The 23063-nt window shown below is 43.5% G+C and overlaps 1 protein-coding gene across 1 annotated transcript in view; it reads left to right on the top strand.

The window, feature by feature from the left end:
• Positions 1 to 23063, top strand: part of LRRC9 (leucine rich repeat containing 9) — an 86004-nt gene that overhangs the window by 3358 nt on the left and 59583 nt on the right. Inside the window, exons 3-10 of the mRNA XM_074956416.1 lie at positions 2326 to 2544; positions 3173 to 3313; positions 5743 to 5806; positions 6437 to 6507; positions 11668 to 11850; positions 13645 to 13800; positions 17050 to 17258; positions 19955 to 20086. Coding sequence (XP_074812517.1) covers positions 2326 to 2544; positions 3173 to 3313; positions 5743 to 5806; positions 6437 to 6507; positions 11668 to 11850; positions 13645 to 13800; positions 17050 to 17258; positions 19955 to 20086 — 1175 coding nt within the window. The remainder of the gene's footprint in view (positions 1 to 2325; positions 2545 to 3172; positions 3314 to 5742; positions 5807 to 6436; positions 6508 to 11667; positions 11851 to 13644; positions 13801 to 17049; positions 17259 to 19954; positions 20087 to 23063) is intronic.

The following is a 23063-nucleotide window of genomic DNA, read 5'->3' as shown; positions in this document are numbered from 1 at the left end:
GCAAGAGGACATCGTCAGAGAAGCAGAATTTCAAGGTAATTTTCCCTTTGTCCCTTTTTGTTGTGACGTATAGTGCAGAGATATTCAAATTTTTAAGGGGGGAGGGATAGCTCAGCTCATTGGCCTGCTAAACCCAGGGTTGTGAGTTCGATCCTTGAGGGTGCCCTTTAGGGATCTGGGGCAAAAATTGGGGATTGGTCCTGCTTTGAGCAGAGGGTTGGACTAGATGACCTCCTGAGGTCCCTTCCAACCCTGATATTCTATGAAATATAATGGAAATAAGCTTTCGTAATGTAACTGAACAAAATAAACCCAGCAGCCTTTACTTTACAAGTTCTATCTTGCACCAGGTAAGTCAATGGAAGCTTTGCCGTTGACTCAGTTGGAAGTCGGATCAGGCCATTAGTGAAGTTAATGGGAGTTTTACTTGGTAGGTACTGAAGGAAGAGGCTCAATAGTATTTATTCTTTTTTGGAAAAGTCGTGTTTTGCTATTTTGTCCAGAATTTTAATGAAATTTTATGTAATTTTTGTTTTCTGGACAGAGACTTGTATTTACTATGGCTACGCTGGTGGTGGCATGAAGGGTATGTGTAGCTACATGCTGCAGTGAATAGCAAGCTGCATCCATGCTGTGCTGTGTCCATGTGTCAGTGAAAGGCTTCCCCCTGCCTGAGTCTTTCCCAGCTGTGAAGAAGGGCTCCAGCTGGAGTATTTCTTTGCGGGGAAAGGCTGCAGCAGCAGGCAGGCAGCAGGACACTACTCTGCTAAAAACAGTAGTGTAGATGAGGAGGCATGTCTTGGGCAAGTAGAGAGCCATGTAGGGTAGGTACTCATGTATATCCCCACACCCATCAGGCATTTCTCTACTTGTGTTACCCGCTCAAAATTCTCTGTTACTCACACACTCTAGGAGCACCCACCTTTACCCTGTTCCCAGGGCTCAGGCATAACCCTGTTAATTTAGGCACCCACTCTTACCCTTCTGTGGGCTCGTAATCTTACACTCTGTGGCTTTGCGGGGTCTTTTACTAGTGAACGAGCCTTACACAGTAATAGCCTACTTAATCTCTATTTCTTAACAATTACCAAAACAAAATGCATGCACTAAACATACAATGCTCACCACTCCCAATAAGGCAGATGAACTTTTCTTGATGGCCGATCAGGTCATCTGGGGGACTCCTGCTTCTGCACGGTGTGGTTGGCAGGGTGTTGAGGTCTGTCAGCTCTGATTTTGTGGCTGTGTCCTGAAATTGGTTCCCAAGAACTTCCTTTTGGACCCCAGTTTATATAGTGAAGCTTGAGTCATGCTTAGCTATACCTTAACCAATCATTTTACTGAAATATTACTAAACAATTCTCTAACCAATCATATGCCACCACCTTAATTGATTTACACCCAGCAAAATTAATTATGTAACAGACAGAAACAATCAAAGAACCAGACAAAGACCACACACACAAACAACAGAAGTGGGGACCATAAAGACAAAACAAGAAATGGGGATTTTACAGCCACAACTATTGATAAGTGATTGCTTGCTAGACAGAATGCTATCAAACTAAGTTTTCTTTAATCACCTTAAAATCTGTTTTTTTATTTGTTGATGGTGGGTATTATTAGGACAGGATTTCCTTCTTAACAGCCCGATATTACATTGTTTTAATGTTATTTAAATGGAATATGAGGATGTGATTTTCTGCTTCTTGGCTGCTGCTCTCTTAATATGGCTGCAGACAAAGGCCTTACAATATGGCTGCAGACAAAGGTCTTATCCTTACACTTGCCTAACAAGTGCCTCCCTATCTATGCTGCTGTTTATATGCGTGGTAGGGGGGCTACCCAAGTATATACTTTACATGCAGCCGAAAGAAGCATGCAGTGTAGACGTACCCTATAGTTCATTTGAACCAAGTACTCCAGAACTGAAAAAATAGATTACTGATCCACTACACCATATATTCCTTTTATCATATAAATATATGATAAATGGAAATGTATTTTGATGCTTTTTATAATTACATTAGGATACAATTGGATATTTTGTTAATGAAACAGGAGGTGCATTTTGAGGCTAGAGCTGAACTTTGTCATTGTGAACGAAAAGCTAAACATAATATACCAGATGTGGCCAAAAACGTTACGGAGTTGCATACGTATTTGAAGATGAGGGCAGGAGAGGTGGGACTTTTCAAGGGCACGAATGACAATTAAGCAGCCACCTCCAATTGACTTTCAGTGGGGGTTGGACATTCTCCTCCAAAATGCATTGTTCATACCAGAGAAATAAAAAGAGCAATAATAGTCGTGTTTTATTTGCAGTGCACTTCTAATGGATTGTCTTATGAGAAAATTGATAAAGAGGGACCAGAAACGACTACACTGGAGATGTTTTTTTCAGGTTATCCCATGATAGCAGGCATGCCATTTTTCCCAAATTTGACAACTCTCACTCTCGTTGGACAAAGCATTCAGAAGATTTCAGATCTGGAGTATTGTCCATTACTCAAAAACCTATGGATTGCTGAATGTTGCTTAACGGTAAGTTAACTCTATGATTTTTCTTTTCAGGTAACTGATCAGATTCTGATTCCCTTACTCACACTGAATAGCACATTCCTGCACTGGTAATCCCACTGATGTCAATCTGCCTACTCGAGGAGTAAGGTACTACTCAGTGTGAGTAAGGGGTTCAGGATCTGGCCCTCTATTATCTGTAATCACACCAGTTGTTAAATCAGAAAAGATTCTATTTTAGATGATCAAGTTACCTCTTTTGATAATTTTTATATTCTTGCATGGAGGAACCCCATTGTTGTGTTTCTAAAACAACTTTTTAAAATACTGACACTACAGAGTACAAATCATTTTTTAGGAAACTGATAAGAAAAATGTTTTCTGGAAAATTATATCGTTTTAAGAGAACCACTTCAACATTCATCAAGAGGTGCTCCATCAGCTACCGCTTTTTCTTTGTGGGCCATATCCAAAGCCCACTGAAGTCAGTGGGAGTATTTTCATTGATGTGATGAGCATTGAATTAAGCCCTCTAAGACTGACTTGCCACATTGCTCTCTAGTTTTCTGTATAGATAGACTGTATGTTGACGAGCAGGATTTCTTTCTTCCTTGTTGTTCATTGAGAAGTAATACAACTTCTTCTAATGCAGAAAATTGATGGTCTACAACACTGCACTAATTTGGAAAAGCTTTACCTGTACTACAATGAAATTTCTACAATTGAAAATCTGGAGACCCTAATGAAGCTGGAGATAATTTGGTTGAATAACAACCAAATTAAGGAGATACAGGTGAAAATGTTTTTTTTTTCTCCTTTGATTTTCTCCTAGCTAATCCATTCTATTTATGCCACATGGATCCAATAGTATCTGAATACAACTTATAAACTTAGCTATCTTTTAAGACTATTAAACCACAAAAAGGTTTAACCACAGTCATAAAGAATTAGGGCTGAAACATCAAGAACTAATAGCATATGCTATGGTATGCTGCATATACATAACAAAATCACCCACTTTTCTGAGACCTCTGCATTTCCTGCGCACACCAAGGTGATTTCAGGAAGGGACTTGAGCTTTAAATCTGAGTTTTCTTGTTTTTGCAAGTTTTTGTCAGGACCTCAGAATTATGTCAGTGCTTTTTTGCTTTTTTTTTTTTTTGCAATTTAATTTCCATTTTAATGGGTTTTTAGTAAAAAAGGTAAAAACAAAAACAAAAAAACCCAATCACCTAAATCTGTCTCATGGAGGAAAAATAGGGGAACAAGCTGTCAGCCAGAGAGTTAAAGAGACCCATTCAGCCAAATGACTATTTCAAACATCTCACAGAAAATGGTGATCCTATGTAGAAGAGGAGGAGGAGGAAGACTGCTCTGGAGTCTTCAGTGATGTGGTGATTTGATACAGGAAGCCTTCTGCTTCCTCAGCCCTCACAGAACTTCTTCCAGTTAAAAAACAAAAAAAAACAAAAAACAAAACCCCAAAGTTGGGAATCTGCCTGTTTCTCCTGACCTGGCTGCACTAGTGCTTGGTACTACCACTGCATGGGCTAAATAGCTCTGGGTGGCAGAAAATAATAGATCTCAAGACTCAGAATTAGAGAGCATAGGAGGAGGAGAACTCTTTTGCAGAGGCCTTTGCTGTCTGATCTTCTCTGTAGTTCCATGAAATTAGATTTTGCACAGCTTGAAGAGTCACTAATCTGTTTTGCTGGATTGGACCCCTTAGAGTTCTAGTTAGCAAAGGGCAGCCACTTTCAGTGTAATAAACTGATACTTTTTAATAGCTTCTGCCTTTTTTCACTTATAAGAACATTTGGCCTTGCCACTCACTTTACAGCCCAAGGGCACTTGCAGCCTTTAGCACGTCCATGTGCCTTGTGGCCTTGCTATCACTTGGTAATATCAGAAGAATATTTTGCAGTTACCATTTCCTTTCCTCAGGGTGTTGTGTCAAAGCAGCTCATATGCACAAGCTTTACAAAATAAATGGATGCCAGTCTACTGCTAATCTTTGGGATGGAGTGCTCATCACAGAGTAAGTGGGAGCTCTTGCAGTCAGAGTGTTGTAGAGGGAGCTGCGTAAAGGGAGGAAAAAGGCATAAACAGAACCTTCTGCCAGAAGAGGACACACCTGCCTCTCTCCACCTCGGGGGAGACGAGAGGAATCTCAATCCCCATCTTCAAATGAATGTGAGAAACAGCAGAAGAGAGATTCTAGGCTAAGATGAAGGTTTAGAGAGAGAAGAAATTGACAAGGGCAGATTAAACCAGGAGTCTTGGAATTTGGATACTACATTCAGAGAGCTTCACAGGGAACAGAAATTCTGAGGTAGAGGAGTAAAGTGGCAGCACACCACACAACTCACTGGTGCTGTCTGATGCATGTTGAAGTACCCTGGGCATAGGAGATTGAGTGAGAAGTGGAAGGAAAACAGGTGTGAATCCTAGTGAGAGGAAGAATGGGGCTGATCTGGAGTCTGAGACAACCCACTAGACTCCATTTAAACCCAATCCATTCATGGACATTAATGGAGAAAGAGGAAAGACTGATGGGAATGGATAGAAAATAGAATACTGGAGAGATTACAGTGGCAGAGGATAGGAGTAGGGAGTGATAAAATAGGGGATAAGATAAGGGGAGATTAGTGCTGTGGAAAATGAGAGAGAGAAAGTAGTGACTGAAGAGTTAGGGCTTAGGAAGAACAAAATGAAAGGAGACAGAGTACATTAACAACATTATTATTTATTAGATGTGTCACAATAAATAATGCTGGCATCTCATCCCAGGACATTATGATCTCCATCACACAGAGAAATGATTGACATCACTACTGCATCCCACTGTGATGTCCCAAGGCTGAGATATGTCCTGAAGCCAAAAGTTAGTGAATACCCAGGACATGGGATATTGTTCTGTTGGCTTCACAACTGATCATCAAAAACCTAACGAGCTGCCAGACTGAGTTGATTTTTAATTTTAGTGTAAATTACAAAGCTTTCCAAAGTAATTCTTTTTGAGCAGCATTCATTGTCTATTTACATGCCAGAACAAAATGAAGCTTACAATGAAAGCTAATATTGTTGAATAAAAATGTGACTAGACCCTTACCAAATTACTCTTAAATTGGAATGATCTGCCTTCCGATTTTTAGTCTATAGGAACTTCATCATTTGCAATATTGTATTAGACTGAAGCTTTATCTTTTCAAATATTTACAGGGATTACACACTCTGCAGAATTTAAAGGAGCTCAATCTGGCTGGAAACTTCATACATAAAATTGGTAGGTGATATTTACTTGACGCCTGGCATTTCTGCATAGTAATTCTTATTGCTGTGAAGTCTAATGTATATGGACTTGATTCTGCTCCCATTCAAATCCACAGAAAACACCTATCGACTTGAATGGTGCAGAATCAAGCCCTGTATGCCCATTGCCACTCCTACAGAAAGCAGTGGCAAAACTCTCCTGGCCTAATTCTCATTTACATTAAAGCCCTTTAACCTTGTTTTGGCTGTGTAAAAGAGCCGTAAAATGGATATCAATGGAATGTGCACCCACTTTAAGGCTCCTTTACACAGCTTGAGTTGGTTAGATGGGCTTCAGTGTACATGAAAATCACTCTTTATTGACTTAAGTGAGAGTAGAATCAGGCACTATATTTTTTTTTTAAACAGCAACTAGTAAATCTGCTAACTTTTCTCAGATTCTTTTTTATGTTAGGTTTGGTTTTGCGTGGAAAAAGAAAAGGTTGCTCTGCGTAAGATCTTTTCACTCGTGATAATGAATTATCTTGCGCAATTATATTTTGTGGTTAAAACTTGTATGTCTGATGAAAATGTGTACTTCACCAAGTACAGTAGGTGCAACCATATTCTCTTTAATTCTATTTGTCCTTGTGTTTTATTTTAGGAACTTGCTTTGACCCCAATGAACAACTGGAAAGATTAAACCTCTCTGGTAACAGAATATGTTCCTTCAAGGTATGTTGAGGCTTCACATTTCATTTTTATGTTCTTTTAATTGTCACCTCAGTCTCAGTAGCAATCAGGCTCTGGATTCTAGTTGATCAGTCCTGGTGGTTGGAGTGGTGGTCAAGGACAGGTACCAAGGGTTGAAGCCGGATGTAGAGCTGAGAGCAGGCCAAGGGCAGTGCTGAAACTGGGGCCTGGGGACAAGCCCAGGGTCAGAATCCATAGACAAGCCAAATCAGGATCTTAGAGTCCAGAAGCAGGCCGAAGACTGATGCTGGGTTGGAGTCAATCTGAGGGTCAGGAGGTGGGTGCAGGGCTGGAGCAAGGTTGAAACAGGGCCCAAACAAGGCTGAAGCAGGCTGGAACACGGCTTGGACTGGGACAGGATTGAGGGCAGGCTGGAAACCTAGGGCGTCTGTAACACTGCAAGGCAGCAGGAGGGTTCCTAGATGAGTGTTCCTAGATGACCATGGGATGGTGTTCCATGAAGGAGGAGTGCTGGGCAGAGACGGGCTCCACCTTACAAAGAGAGGGAAGAGCATCTTTGCGAGCAGGCTGGCTAACCTAGTGAGGAGGGCTTTAAACTAGGTTCACCGGGGGAAGGAGACCAAAGCCCTGAGGTAAGTGGGAAAGCGGGATACTGGGAGGAAGCACAGGCAGGAACGTCTATGAGGGGAGGGCTCCTGCCTCATACTGAGAATGAGGGGCGATCAGCAGGTTATCTCAAGTGCTTATACACAAATGCACAAAGCCTTGGAAACAAGCAGGGAGAACTGGAGGTCCTGGTGATGTCAAGGAATTATGGCGTGATTGGAATAACAGAGACTTGGTGGGATAACTCACATGACTGGAGTACTGTCATGGATGGTTATAAACGGTTCAGGAAGGACAGGCAGGGCAGAAAAGGTGGGGGAGTAGCACTGTATGTAAGGGAGCAGTATGACTGCTCAGAGCTCCGGTACGAAACTGCAGAAAAACCTGAGTGTCTCTGGATTAAGTTTAGAAGTGTGAGCAACAAGAGTGATGTAGTGGTGGGAGTCTGTTATAGACCACCGGACCAGGGGGATGAGCCGGATGAGGCTTTCTTCCGGCAACTCGCAGAAGCTACTAGATCGCACGCCCTGGTTCTCATAGGTGACTTTAATTTTCCTGATATCTGCTGGGAGAGCAATACAGCGGTGCATAGACAATCCAGGAAGTTTTTGGACAATGTAGGGGACAATTTCCTGGTGCAAGTGCTAGAGGAGCCAACTAGGGGGGAGCTTTTCTTGACCTGCTGCTCACAAACCGGGAAGAATTAGTGGGGGAAGCAAAAGTGGATGGGAATTTGGGAGGCAGTGACCATGAGTTGGTTGAGTTCAGGATCCTGACACAGGGAAGAAAGGTAAGCAGCAGGATACGGACCCTGGACTTCAGGAAAGCAGACTTCGACTCCCTCAGGGAATGGATGGGTAGGATCCCCTGGGGGACTAACATGAAGGGGAAAGGAGTCCAGGAGAGCTGGCTGTATTTCAAGGAATCCCTGTTGAGGTTACAGGGACAAATCATCCCGATGTGTCGAAAGAATAGTAAATATGGCAGGCGACCAGCTTGGCTTAACGGTGAAATCCTAGCGGATCTTAAACATAAAAAAGAAGCTTACAAGAAGTGGAAGGTTGGACATATGACCAGGGAAGAGTATAAAAATATTGCTCGGGCATGTAGGAATGAAATCAGGAGGGCCAAATCGCACCTGGAGCTGCAGCTAGCAAGAGATGTCAAGAGTAACAAGAAGGGTTTCTTCAGGTATGTTGGCAACAAGAAGAAAGCCAAGGAAAGTGTGGGCCCCTTACTGAATGAGGGAGGCAACCTAGTGACAGAGGATGTGGAAAAAGCTAACGTGCTCAATGCTTTTTTTGCCTCTGTCTTCACTAACAAGGACAGCTCCCAGACTGCTGCGCTGGGCATCGCAGCATGGGGAGTAGATGGCCAGCCCTCTGTGGAGAAAGAGGTGGTTAGGGACTATTTAGAAAAGCTGGACGTGCACAAGTCCATGGGGCCGGACGCGTTGCATCCGAGAGTGCTAAAGGAATTGGCGGCTGTGATTGCAGAGCCATTGGCCATTATCTTTGAAAACTCATGGCGAACGGGGGAAGTCCCAGATGAATGGAAAAAGGCTAATGTAGTGCCAGTCTTTAAAAAAGGGAAGAAGGAGGATCCTGGGAACTACAGGCCAGTCAGCCTCACCTCAGTCCCTGGAAAAATCAAGGAGCAGGTCCTCAAAGAATCAATCCTGAAGCACTTTCATGAGAGGAAAGTGATCAGGAACAGTCAGCATAGATTCACCAAGGGAAGGTCATGCCTGACTAATCTAATCGCCTTCTATGATGAGATTACTGGTTCTGTGGATGAAGGGAAAGCAGTGGATGTATTTCTTGACTTTAGCAAAGCTTTTGACATGGCCTCCCACAGTATTCTTGCCAGCAAGTTAAAGAAGTATGGGCTGGTTGAATGCACTATAAGGTGGGTAGAAAGTTGGCTAGATTGTCGGGCTCATGGGTAGTGATCAATGGCTCCATGTCTAGTTGGCAGCCGGTGTCAAGTGGAGTGCCCCAGGGGTCGGTCCTGGGGCCGGTTTTGTTCAATATCTTCATAAATGATCTGGAGGATGGTGTGGATTGCACTCTCAGCAAATTTGCGGATGATAGTAAACTAGGAGGAGTGGTAGATACGCTGGAGGGCAGGGATAGGATACAGAGGGACCTAGACAAATTGGAGGATTGGGCCAAAAGAAATCTGATGAGGTTCAACAAGGATAAGTGCAGGGTCCTGCACTTAGGACGGAAGAACCCAATGCACCGCTACAGACTAGGGACCGAATGGCTAGGCAGCAGTTCTGCGGAAAAGGACCTAGGGGTTACAGTGGACGAGAAGCTGGATATGAGTCAGCAGTGTGCCCTTGTTGCCAAGAAGACCAATGGCATTTTGGGATGTATAAGTAGGGGCATAGCGAGCAGATTGAGGGACGTGATCGTCTCCCTCTATTCGACATTGGTGAGGCCTCATCTGGAGTACTGTGTCCAGTTTTGGGCCCCACACTACAAGAAGGATGTGGATAAATTGGAGAGAGTCCAGCGAAGGGCAACAAAAATGATTAGGGGTCTGGAACACATGACTTATGAGGAGAGGCTGAGGGAACTGGGATTGTTTAGTCTGCAGAAGAGAAGAATGAGGGGGGATTTGATAGCTGCTTTCAACTACCTGAGAGGTGGTTCCAGAGAGGATGGTTCTAGACTATTCTCAGTGGTAGAAGAGGACAGGACAAGGAGTAATGGTCTCAAGTTGCAGCGGGGGAGGTTTAGGTTGGATATTAGGAAAAACTATTTCACTAGGAGGGTGGTGAAACACTGGAATGCGTTACCTAGGGAGGTGGTAGAATCTCCTTCCTTAGAGGTTTTTAAGGTCAGGCTTGACAAAGCCCTGGCTGGGATGATTTAATTGGGGATTGGTCCCGCTTTGAGCAGGGGGTTGGACTAGATGACCTCCTGAGGTTCCTTCCAACCCTGATATTCTATGATTCTATGCACAAACTAAGTTGCAGCTCTGACGGTGAGAGTGAAATTCCTGTGCCTGAGGGGGTTCATCTGACCTGGGCCCTGCCCAGGGATAGGCTGCTGCAGAATGCTTGAGGGATGAGTCATTGTACCCACTGAAGCTCTGAGGAACTGGCTGGGGATAAGGAAACTGAGAGTGGGGGTCAGACTCTGAAGGGAAAGAGATTGTGACTAGGAAAGAGCCTGGAGTGGGAGGAAACTGGAATGAGAAGCCTAGGTGGAGAATAAGACTAATAGGTGAGGAGAACGGGACTGGAACAAGGAGCTAGGGATGGGGAAGAGACAGGATTGGGACAGGGACATGTAATAGTTCTCAGAGGGCCAGGTAGTCTAGTGGGTAGTGCACCCAGTTTCCAGTCTCTCAGCTCCCGGTAGGAAGAGCTTTCAGTCCAGTTCTAAACCCTTGTATGTAGCTTATTCTCACCTCAGGGTTTTCAGTGTCTTTATGCTATCCTCACGACAGGGTGGGGTGCAGTGGAAATTAGGCTTATGCCCCCTGCAACAAAGAGCAGTTGGTAGGGGAGCCCAGACCCTCCCACTCCACCAGGCTCCAATAAGGGCCCTATGAGAGACAACAGTGTCAGGTACTCCGGCGTGCACCCAAAGCTGCCTCCCTGGGTCACTTCCTACCATCCGTCTCCCCCAGTGTCTCCAAGTCCAATATAAGATAGCGAAAAAAAAGACAACTAAACCTTCAGCTCCAACCGGGCTGAGCAGGCAGTCTTCTTTCTCTCAGGGCGGCTTTTTTGGCACTGTTGTTCAGGAGCCCTTAGGGTAGGTCTGACTTCCTCCCTGTTCTGAGCTGAGTTGCTCGCTTTTAAGCTTCCTCTCCATCTTGAGATAGCAGTTCCAAGTATGACCTCAGACATGTCTGTTTGCAGGAGAATGAGCTTTGAGAAATCTGAGTGGAATAGCACTGGTTCCTGGATCAGCTGGTCTTGTAGTGTTCTAAATATTTTGTCATAGTTTTTGGTCCAACGGACCCTTTTGGGTGCAGGTCTTTGAGCAAGTTTGTCAAAGGGGCAGCAATGGTAGTGAAGTTTGGAATGAATCGCTGACAGTACCTCGCTAATCCCAAGAAATAGAGAACTTGCTTCTTTGTGGAGGGGATGGGGCAGCCTGCTAGGGCTTGGAGTTTGTCCACCAGGGGTCACAACTGTGCGCCCTCCCCCCTCCCCCCCACTGAAGATCCTAGGTAGGTGACTTCACAACACCAAGGGGAAAACAGGTAAGTTATTGTTACAGGGTTAGCTATTCCCTGCTAAAATTCACAGGTTTGGGGGATATGCTGCCAGAGAGAGTGACCACTCCACAGTTTCTTCTTGTCTCTCTCTGCTGTATGGAGCTGGCTCCCAATAGACTCCCTGCAGGGTTGCTTCTCCGGGGCTGGGGGAAGAGGACAACGGTACTCCTGCCGTTAATACTACCCCAGATCTGCTTGATTTTGCCCCCTCTGCTGTTGCATATATCCTCTTAATAATTAAAAGTAATGTCCTGCCTTCATGCTGAAATGCAGACTTTTTGAAATAAGGACCACCAACATGTTGTTGATTTACTATTTTCATTGTTTTTCCAGGAACTCTCTAATTTAGCAAGCCTACCGCATTTAAAAGATCTGAGTCTGAATGATCCTCAGTATGACCCCAACCCTATTTGTCTTCTCTGTAATTATGCTACACATGTGCTGTATCATATGCCTCAGCTTCAAAGGCTGGATACATATAATGTGTCTCAAAAGCAAATCAAGGTCCTGGCAGAGGTAAGGATAAGATTTTCACCACATAGCTATGCCAGCAATATTATGACCTCTTTTCCTCTTTATTTATCAGTTTTTGGTAACACACCTTCACTGCCCAAGATCTGTCTTTCAGCCAACAAAATTGAAGTGCTTATGTTAAAACTAATACCGTGCAGTGTTGCCAACTTTTGTGATTTTTATCATGAGTCTCACAATATCTGGTGATTGATTATGAAAGAATCTCAGCGTTAATTAAAAAAAGTAAGTTTCTACTTCACATGCGGAGAAAAACTTGAAAACGTGAAACCTAAAGGCTCAAAACCTGAAAGCAAATAAAACTAGCTCAATCTTTATTATTACTTTTAAAATCTCGTGATTTTGGGAGGCCCAACTCATGATTTTTTGAATGCTTGGGGTTTGCCTTATTGGCCACCTTTCTTTGTTGGTGAGAGGCAGTGTTGTTGTATTGAAAGAAGCCATTCCCTCCCTTTGAAAACTGATTGCAAGTCCTTTTAAAATATATTTTTCATTATTTAAAGGATCTATTACAGAATGCAAAGACTGCCTTTAGATTACGGTTCGTAGAATAGCAATAACTACAAGCAAGTTAACTGAAAATCAAGCATAACTTTGTTTTAAAAATAAAAAAGCTTACTAGTATTCTCATATACAGTTTCCATATTTTATATTTTTTTAAACATTCTTAAACAACGATAATATTTTAACGAAGACAAATCATCCAATGTGCAATATATAGGCTTGGAAGGATTAGGTTTTTATTGGTAAATGTCAATTATACCACACACACACACACACACACACACACACACACACACACACACGAAAAATATTTCCATTGATAACGAAAAATTACAGATAGACAAAATTAGAAAAATGCTGCTTGAGGAACTTAGTTTGATTTTAAGGATATTTACTTTGTATATTTTGACATGATATTGACCACTTGTGTTTTAATGGTTATAAAGCTTTAACTTTTTGAATCTCTGCATATATCATTAAACAACTATTGTCTGACCCCACTATTGTCTGCAACTGAGAAACTTTAAATTGATAAAAATAGAAAAAATGATTACTGTTGAAATCATAAGAAAGTAAAAATTGAACTCTGCTAAGCCTAGCAGTATACAATACCTAGGGCTTCTGATTTTTCAGTTGTAACCAATAAACACTGATAAAATGTCCCTGATATTACAAAAATGAAATCAGTGTTTATCCAATAAACATTGGAAAAACACTAGAAATGGTTAATTGTATCTAAGAGCTTGTCTACATGGAGCAGACGTGGAATACAGGGTGTGCATTTCTAAAACGCACAAACATGTTGTGCATTAATTGATCCATTTAGACCCTGTTGGTGCATGCTAGAGATTCCCTAATGTGCATTAATGTAGTGCTATTTGAAACAATACTACATGGATCACTTGATTACCTGTTCTGTTCATTCCCTCTGGGGCACCTGGCACTGGCCACTGTCAGAAGACAGGATACTGGGCTAGATTGACCCTTGGTCTGACCCAGTAGGGCCATTCTTATGTTCTTATCTAAGTGGACTGGGAACATCACAAAGAGATTGAAAACAAACCCCCCAAAATGAAATGAATGAAGCCCTTACAACACCATAAAAATCTAGTATACAATTCCAGAAGTGACAGTTTAAAATTTAAGAGCCAAACTTAAATATAAAATTTAATGTCACAAGGTTGCTGAATTATTAGAAAACAGCCTGTAGGAACAGTTATATTTTGCTGACATTATTCTGATGAATAACTTTTCCTGTTTTCCTGACACTTGAAGGCTACAGTGATGAAAAAGATAATGTACTATAACATGCGCGTAAAGAGTGTTCATAGGCAGCTCAATGAGGAGCTTGAAAAGCTGAAAGAAAGAAAATGCAAATTGCAAAAATTGCCAGAAGATCGAATAAAATTGTTCAAGTGCAACATAAAACATGTAAGTTTAAATAGTTGAAAATATCAAGAAAACAATGTATCCTTTGAAAGAAATTTTAATGTCTATCATGGGAGGAGATATGAGTTTGGATGAAGAAATTCTTTTATAGACTTATTTGGCTAAATCGTGCCTTCAGATATACCCATTTGGGTTGGACAATGTAACTGAGTGCAGAATATAGCCCAAAGTTCTTAGGGGCTGATCAACTGATTGAAGTCAATGGAAAACTTACCTTAAAAAAAAACAAAAAAACAAAAAACAACAACCCAGCGTTTATTCAAATGCCTAAGCTCTGTTTAAAATAAATTACTTGTGCCGCAAGTTGATGCCTCGTCTATCGTCATCACCCCCTGCAAACCCACCTCAATCCAAGTACTGCAGGGTCCATTTCCTGGCTTGGCCCTGTGGCCATGTCACTGTTAGTGTTTTTCCCCCTTCCAGAAGGAGAGGGGGGATATTTCAGTTCTAGAGTCTAACCACTTCCCTGCTCCCAACTCAAGATGAAATCACTGTACAATTTAAGCCTGAAATGCTTGGTAAATTAATATTAGAAATGAAGGGTAAAATATTTTCATTTCTAGAGGATTTATGGACCCTTTATTTTTCTACCATTTTCTGCACTACAGGTGCACTACAGAGGGCCAGCACAAAGCCTGTGAAGTAATTACCTCTTACTCAAACCCTGTTCAGGCCTCAGTTTTACTTAGGTGACACATTTGCCATCCTGCAATACAGGTGTGAATTTCACTTAGGGTTGCCAACTTTCTACTCGCACAAAATTGAACACCCTTTCCCCGCCCCTCCTCTGTGGCCCCGCCCTTCTCCGAGGCCCTGCCCCCACTCACTCCGTTCCCCCCCTTCCTCTGTCGCTCGCTCTCCCCCACCCTCACTCACTCGCTCATTTTCACTGGGCTGGCTCAGGGAGTTGGGATGTGGGAAGGGGTGAGGGTTCGGCTGGGGGTGTGAGCTTGGGGGTGCGGACTCTGGGGTGGAGCCAGCAATGAGGAGTTCAGGGTGCAGGAAGGGGCTTTGGGCTGAGGCAGTGGGGAGGGAAGTGGAAGGGGGTGAGGGCTCTGGTTGGTGGTGCAGGCTCTGGTGTGGGGGCAGGAATGAGGGATTTGGGCTGCAGGAGGAGTTCTGGGCTGCGGGGTGGAGCCAGGGTATTCAAAGTATGGGAGGGGGCTACTGGCTGATGCAGGGGGTTGGGGTATGGGCTGGGTGTGCAGGTTCCAGTGTGGAGCCAGAAATGAGGGTTTTGGGGTGCAGGAGGGGGGTCCATGCTGAGGCAGGGGGTTGGGAAGTGGGGGGGTGAAGCTCCAGATGGGGGTGTGGTCTCCAGTGTGGGGCCGGGGATGAGGGATTTTGGGTACAGGAGGGGGCTCTGGGCTGGGACTGAGGGGTTTGGAGTGTGGGAGGAGGCTCTGGGCTGGGACAGAGGGTTGCGGTGAGAGAGTGAGGCTCTGGCTGGGGGTGTGGGCTCTGGGGTGGGGCTGGGGGTGTGGGCTCTGGGGTGGGGCTGGGGCTGAGGGGTTTTGGGTGCAGGAGGGTGCTCCGGGCTGGGGCCAAGGGGTTCGGAGGGTAGGAGGGGGATCGGGGTAGGGGGTTGGGGTGCGGGAGGGGGTGTGGTCTTTGGGAGGGAATTTGGGTTTGTGGGGGGGAACAGGGTGGCGGAAGGAGGTTGGGGCATGAGAGAGGGTGAGGGGTGCAGGTACCAGGCAGTGCTTACCTCAGGCAGCTCCCAGAAGCAGCGGCATGTACCCCTTCCGGCTCCTACACAGAGGTGCGGCCAGGCAGCTCTGCATGCTTCCCCATCCACAGCTGCTGCCCCTGCAGCTCCCTTTGGCTGCGGTTCCTGGCCAATGGGAGCTGAGGAGCCAGCACTTGGGGTGGGAGCAGCGCGTGGAGCCCCCTGGCTGCCCCTATGCCTAGGAGATGGAGGGGGGACATGCCGCTACTTCTGGGAGCTGCACAGAGGCACGGCAGGCAGGGAGGCTGCCTTAGCCCTGCTGTGTCACTGACCGGTGCTGACCGGAGCCGCCAGGGTCCCTTTTCGACCAGGCGTTCTGGTCGAAAACCAGACACCTGGCAATTCTACTTAAGATGAATTTACCTAAATCTCAGTTACGGTGCTGCTCAAAAGAAATCCTAAATTGCAATAGCAAGGGAGTTGTATGTCAGCATTGTAGTGCTAAGGGTTCAATCCTGGATGGGGGTAGTGAGAGGGATGAGAGCCTGGCCTCCTTGAAATGAACAAGGCCAAGATTTCACCCTGGGTGCATTAGAAAAGTCAGTGAGTCTGTTCAGGTCAGAGCTGAGCTATTTGTCATCTTGGTCGGTAAGGGAGCAGTGTAACCCTGGCTTCACTTCTGCTGAAGTACTGGCTTTTTTCCCCTAAGGTGATGGCTACTGAGCACCTCATTACTATGCTGTAGATCTGAGGTTGGCCCCTTTGCTCCAGAGTAAACCTGTCCTCATTTCTTCAACCCATTCTTCAATGTCGGTGCTGAGCACCCATGACAAAGAGCTTGTGGATGCAGATGCTAGCTCAAAGTTCAGAGCATGGTTTATCTTTTAATATAACATGCAGTTGTTGTCTGTACCCCTGCTGAGCATATCCCTTCTGCACCTTCCTCTATGTACTGCAGTTTCAAGCCCTAAGTGGGGAAACTTATACAGTGCCTGCCCTCACCATGCCTAACTTTAGGTTGTGCTGATAGTCTCTCATATTCATGAGTATCAAATTCATATAAAAACCTCATAGCCATGAAAATATAAGGGGATAAAGGTCCATGACAGTGAAGATATCCAGGAAGCAAAAGGAGAAAGACTACTGTGTTTAAATTTGAATTTCTATCAGGAAATCATTATTTCATATTCTTGATCATAATATAAGCTACTACAAGCCATAGAAATGTATTTAGTTCTAAAAGAGTGGAAGTTTCCACTTTGCAGGATATATCATAACTGAAGCCGTGTTCAGTACATGTTTTTATTTGTTCCAAGTTTGTCAAGTTTTTAAGTAACTTGTTACAAATTGCAGAATTATTTAACTAAATAAACAAGATGATTCTATTGTCAGGAAAAAATCAAGAAAATTATTGTTTTATTAAATTAGTTTTCTGGTAAATATTTTCATGGTCACTTTATAGTGTATAGTTAAAAGACATCTTCTGTGGAAAAAGAAATACTGTAATTTTCTACCAAAACTTCACCTATTGCCTTTGAATCCTGATGCATTCTTTTTAACAGCTGGAACATGAACTGACAGAGCTGCAGACATCAGGCAAAATACAGAATAACAAATCTATTAAGAGTAAAAGGCTGGAAATTGAAAAATCAATTGAAGATGGTGAGAACACGGATGAAGCCAGTGAGGAGTCAAGTCTTGAGAGGAAGTTCCTTCTGAAATTAGATGCACTGAGGGAAAGGATAACATTCTGGAACAGAAAACTAGATGAGTATGTTTAGTGAATTGTATAAAAGCTGCAATTTGAAATATGTATACATTCCAATTCATTGCAATGGGGCTTGGTAATTTAAGGGACTGATAATAGGATTTGTAGCCTGTGTTACATTTATTTCAGCTGAGGTCCAAACTGATAGTATTCCAAAAGTCATTAATTTTGTTAATATAGTTTGGGGGAGAGAGTTCTGTCCAGAGGACTGGAAGAAAGATGTATTTTATAAAATATCAAAGAAAGGCAACTTAAGGGTGTGTGATAACTGGCGAGGAAAAAACTACTTTAGAACACAGAAAAGTTGAACAGAATTAACCTGGGCATAGATGAAGTACTGAAATAATAAGCAAGCAGGCTTTAGATTAAAAAAAAAAAAAAAAAGTGTAGATCACATCTTTATCTTGAGATGATTGATTGAGAAAGGGCTTGCCTACAGACAATTAGTCTTGAACTTCATAGATTTCACCAAAACTTTCACCTGCATTCATGGAGTCACTATTGAAGATCTTGCAACGATATGGGCTTCCTAGAAAGGTAATGTCACTGGTCGAGATGCCATGTGAAAGTTAAAACTACTGCATAAGGACAGAAAATGGAGAGACTGATTAGGTTGATATTACTGGCGTGCAGCAGAGTTTCATCATCTTTTCGGCATTGTGATGAATTAGGTGATGCAAAAAGCAACATCAAAGGAAGATATAGGACTTAAGTGGAGTAAAAGAAAAATTCAAGCTCTTGACTTTACACATGATACTGAATTTTGGCAAATGCTAGAAGCCCACAGCAGGAAATTTAATGCATTCAGCCTTCTTGGCTTGCTGAAAATACTTGGTGTTCACTTGTGCAATAAAGTAACCAATGCTGCTGATATACAAAGAACTGGCCAACAGACTGCAGAGACTGTGATTCAAGAAAGAAGGCTGAAGTGGTTTGGGCATATACGGATGTCAAAAAAGGGTGTTTCTAGACCAACCCTTGACTGGACACTACTTGGCAGAAGATGAAAAAGAGGATGACAACAGGTGACATAAAAAAAACCATTGAGAGAGATGCCGCTGTCATGGAAACAGACTACAATGGAGCAAGAAATGTGTCACTGGACACATTGCCTCATGTGCCACAAGTCCCAAGAACATCTAATAGAAATAAAGTAAATAATAAAAGTCATTAAAATGGCTGTTAACTACCCTATGTGAACTGAGAGTTGCTGGATTCAATCTACTTCCTAGTAGACAGGTGTCCTTCCTTATTTAAAAAAATTATTAGCAGTCTCAAAGATAGGACAAGGATTGAACAAAAATGTCTAGAACCAAAATTTCTTAGCCATGTAGGACTAGTGAATGGAAAAGTTTACAGGTCTTGAAAACGTGTATTGATCCAGCAAAATGCCCTGGCAAGTCCGGAGGTATTTGTCAAATTTTAAAAATTCATGCCAGTCTGATTACCATAGGAATTCCAGCATAACTTTAGCAACTGCTTTTTCTTGACATTCTTTAGTTAGAGATGAGTACTTTATGGGTGAAAGTCATTCCTGAGCACGAGATCTATGCACGGCTCAACCCCTCAAAATAGGCCTTAAGTGAGATTGAAGTGGTGCTATAGGGCTTATGCGAGGCCTTTGCACAGGGATGAATTTCATCCCTTAAGATTTGGAAGCTGATATTCCAAGATTTGAGATGCTAATAAAGCATTGAATTTTTAGTTCTAGGGATTCTTCAGATAGTTGGTACTAAAATCATATTAGATTTCAAGTGGGAAAATAAAAAATGAGAGTTAACTGGTTTTTGAAATCTGATACCTCGTGACTATTTAGAAAGGAATGTTTGTTACCAAAAGAGAATTTGGATTGCTAGCTTAACAACAGTAGAAAGCATTTTATTATATTCTATGGTGTTTTACAAGACAATGGTCCTTAGATCTATCATTGATCCTTCAGTTTAGCCAGCGCTTGCTTTATGTGCTTTGGTGTCTTGGGCTCTTACCCCATCCCAGGGTACAATGAAAAGTGGGTTGACAAAAAATCTGTGGTGCATCAGACCTAAAAGAGAACCAGATCATGCCAGGTTTTTTAACTGGTGAGCAGGAGGTGGTTTCCAGAGGGAGAGTCCTGGATGCCTGTCAATGAGAACGGGGGAGAAGCATGCACACTTCTACTGTGTCAGTTCAGTAATGAAACAACTGAAGGAGTTGGGAGTGGGGAGGGGTTGGATATATTGCAACCTGAAATGTCCTGAGGAGCCACCTATATCAAGCCTGTGCCTTAAGTCACCCCTGGAGCTACCAGTGCTCCTTTTGCGGCGGCACTTCAGACTAGCATCATTTTCAGTACTTCAGAGAAACTAAACCTCTTTTTTACTCCTACAGATGGTCCCTCAAGTTAATGTTGGGGGTGGAGTGAGGGAAGCTTGCCTGAAGATGCCTATGCTGTAGCTGTCTTGTTGATCACTGCAGGTCCTCACCCAAAGCCAGCACCATTCACAAACATCCAATTCACTTATTTTTAAGAAAAATAAGTGGAAAGAAAACTAAAGAATGTGGCTCCAGGTTCTTATATGTAGAACAGAATAAGTCCATAAAAAGCCATCTCAATCCCTATTTTTTTCTGAATTTGCTATAAAAAAGCAAGATGAATTTTGTGTCTGTCCTTAGCATTTATTATATTCCCACCAAAATTTACCATGTTGTTTCTGTTGCAGAATTGAGAAAATTTACCAGATGGAAGTTAAAAAAAAGAAGAAAAGCAATAGCTTAGTAGTGCAGTTCTTGGTGACTGAATTGGAAACAGTGGGCAACACTCGCTTTGAAGAAGGCTCACCAAGTGATTCTTGGTAAAGTTATTTTAGACATTACATTTTAAACCCTGTTTCTCCGGCCCAATGCCACCCACAATTCTTGATACTTGGGCTGATCTCCTCTCTCTGCAGCTCATAGAGGCAGATCAGAGTTTTGAAATGACATGGTTTGGCCATACCCACTCTGCTCCTGCTTGCTTCCAGTGTCTCTGCCTCTGTGGCTGCCTGTGGAAGGTGGCAGCTTTCATAGCTCCCTCCTTCACATCTGAACAAGCTAGTAGACAATGCTTCAAAATCTAACAGTCCCTTCTGATGCCGCACCATGCCTTTGAGAAAGAGTACAGACTGGCCTTCGCACAAAGGCATTCCTTTCGGACCTCATCCTTACAGAAATACCAGCAAAGACACAGCAGGCTCTCCAGATGAAAGCTGTGGAACCATGGCTTGGAAAGAAAGCCCCAGGAGAATCCTGCTGCTCCCAAAGCCTCTTTATGACAAAGACCACCTAGGTCTCCCCCCAGAATGGAAGCTTGGGGTCAGGATTTCCCAGTTCCTGGAGGAATGTGTTGCTTCGCTCATGGACTAGTGAGTGAGGGATATTCCCTTGAGTTACGGGCTCCACCCCATCCGTTTTTCATCCAGTCCCCCATCTCAAATGACCCCGTAAAGCACAGTCTAAGCTAGAACAAGATTTCTCACCTCCTGGGTATGGGAGTGATATAGAGCATTCCCTCACAAGAAAGATTCTCAGGGTTCTGCTCCATCTTCTCTATCATTTAGAACAGCAGTTCTCAAACTGTGGGTCGGGACCCTGTTTTAATGGGGTTGCCAGAACTGGCATTAGACTTGCTGGGGATGAAGCGGAAGCCTGAGCCCCACCACCCAGGGCTGAAGCCGAAGCCTAAGGGCTTCAGCCCTGAGTGGTGGGGCTCAGGTTACAGGCCCCCCTGCCTGGGGGAGAAGACCTTGGGCTTTGTCTTTGGTCCACCCAACTGGGGTCATATAGTAATTTTTATTGTCAGAAGAGGGTCAAGGTGCAATGAAGTCTGAGAACCCCTGTTTTAGGAGCATACAGGGGGAATCCGAGCCATTCTAGATCTCAGAAGGCTCAACAAATGGATGAAGAAAATGAAGTTCTGGCTGAAGACCCTGACTTCTATAGTGTCATCCCTGTCCCAGAGGGATTTTCTGTCTTCTGTAGATCTCACAGATGCATACCTACATATCCTGATCAGAACATGCCATTGCAGGTTCCTAATTGCCTACAGCAGAAAGCATTATCAATATCAGGCACTCCTACTATGCTTACCCTCAATCCTCAGGTCTTTACAAAGATTTGGTGATAATCATAGCCAGACTCAGAACATGGGAGAGCTATCTATACCCCTTCCTGGAAGACATTTTTATCAGAGCTCCATCCCCTGTAATGGCACAAATAACTATGTTTCTGACTTTGACTCTCCTGCAGATGCATGGTTTTATTATTAACATCTAGAAAAACACCTTGATTCCATCCACCCAAATAACTTACTTAGGAGCAGACATAGACACCTTGATAGCAAGGATATATCCATCTCTCGAGAGGTTCCAGAAGGTTCAAGACCTCCTTGCATTGTTTTGGAACTGCAAGAGGCCCACGATCGCAGTGAGCCTTCAACTGCTAGGCCTCCTAGTATTGTGCATAGGGATCGCCCCATGGACACAATCACTCATCATGTGCCTTCAGGGGCTTCATCTTAATGGTATGGGACCACACCCCTGAGTACATGAAAGATCAAATGAGGATCCTGGCACAGGTGATCAACTGCTTTAAGTGGTGATCAGCTCAGGGCATTCCTTATGCCTTCCAGATCCCCTGATCCCCATAACTGACTTCAATCTAGAGAGCTGGGAAACATATCTAGGGTCCCAAACAGCTCAAGGCTTCTGGAATTTGGAGGAGAGGACCCACAGCATAAACCTCCTAGAACTAAGAGCAGTCAAGCTGGTGCTATGAAGGTTTCTGTCCAGCCTAGAGAGGAACCGCTTGCTGATTTAGTCAGACAACACAACCACAGTCACATATGTGAACAAACGAGAGGGAATAAGAACCCCAGTACTATGTGCTGAAGTTACGCATTTTTAACATCTTGGGAATAACTCCTCTGGAAGCAAGCAGGAGCTGAGGGGCCTGGCCAGTTCACATGGCTTCTAAACTTTGATCTGCCTCCATGAGCTGCAGAGAGAGGAGAGTAGCTGAGACGTCAAGGATGTGGGAGATTCTGCTAGCAGAAGGGAAATTATTGATAAATTTTCTGTTCTTACCATTCAGAGTTAGTGAATTTTAACAAGCCTACCCTGCCCCCCCCCAAAAGAAACAAAAGAAAAAACAGTTAATACATTGTGACCTGAAATTCTCTGAAGGAACTGTTTTCTTCAGAAACATGTGTAGGGCTAAATCTGGCCTTGGCCTAAGTAGGCATGACTCTCATTGACATTCGCTGGGAGTACTACGTGCTTATGATATGGATAAACGTAGTCCTGGTGGTTAAATTCATGACCCCGGCTTTGTACGGGAGAACTACATAGGAGCTTAGAGAGAAATGGAATCAGTATCTAACCCATGGGCAGAGCATGGAGTGGGCACACAGCCCTTCTATAAATGCTATTCACGGATTGAGCAAGAGCAGTGAACTATCTGGACTCATACAGAAGTTTGTGACCTTTGGATCTGCCCATTTCCATATCTCTCTACCCTGCCCTATATGAAACTAACACAGAGCCCATCAGTGCTGCATGCAGGGAATGCATAGTCACCCTGCTCACCTTTAGGGAAAGGTGTAAGAAACTCTAATATAGACTTATAGAATAACGGGCTTGTGGAAGAATTTACTTCCTAACCCTCAAGTTATTTATTGCCTTATGTCCTGAAGTATACAATTTTATCATCTATTTATTGTGGTATATAAGGTATAATAAACCATCAGTAGAGCTCAAAGCACTTTACAAAGGAGGTAAATATAATTATTCACCA

This window comes from Natator depressus, chromosome 6 (assembly GCF_965152275.1).
Source record: "Natator depressus isolate rNatDep1 chromosome 6, rNatDep2.hap1, whole genome shotgun sequence".
Lineage (NCBI taxonomy): Eukaryota > Metazoa > Chordata > Testudines > Cheloniidae > Natator > Natator depressus.
Note: the sequence above shows the minus strand (reverse complement) of the source record. Positions and strands in the feature narration are given on the sequence as shown.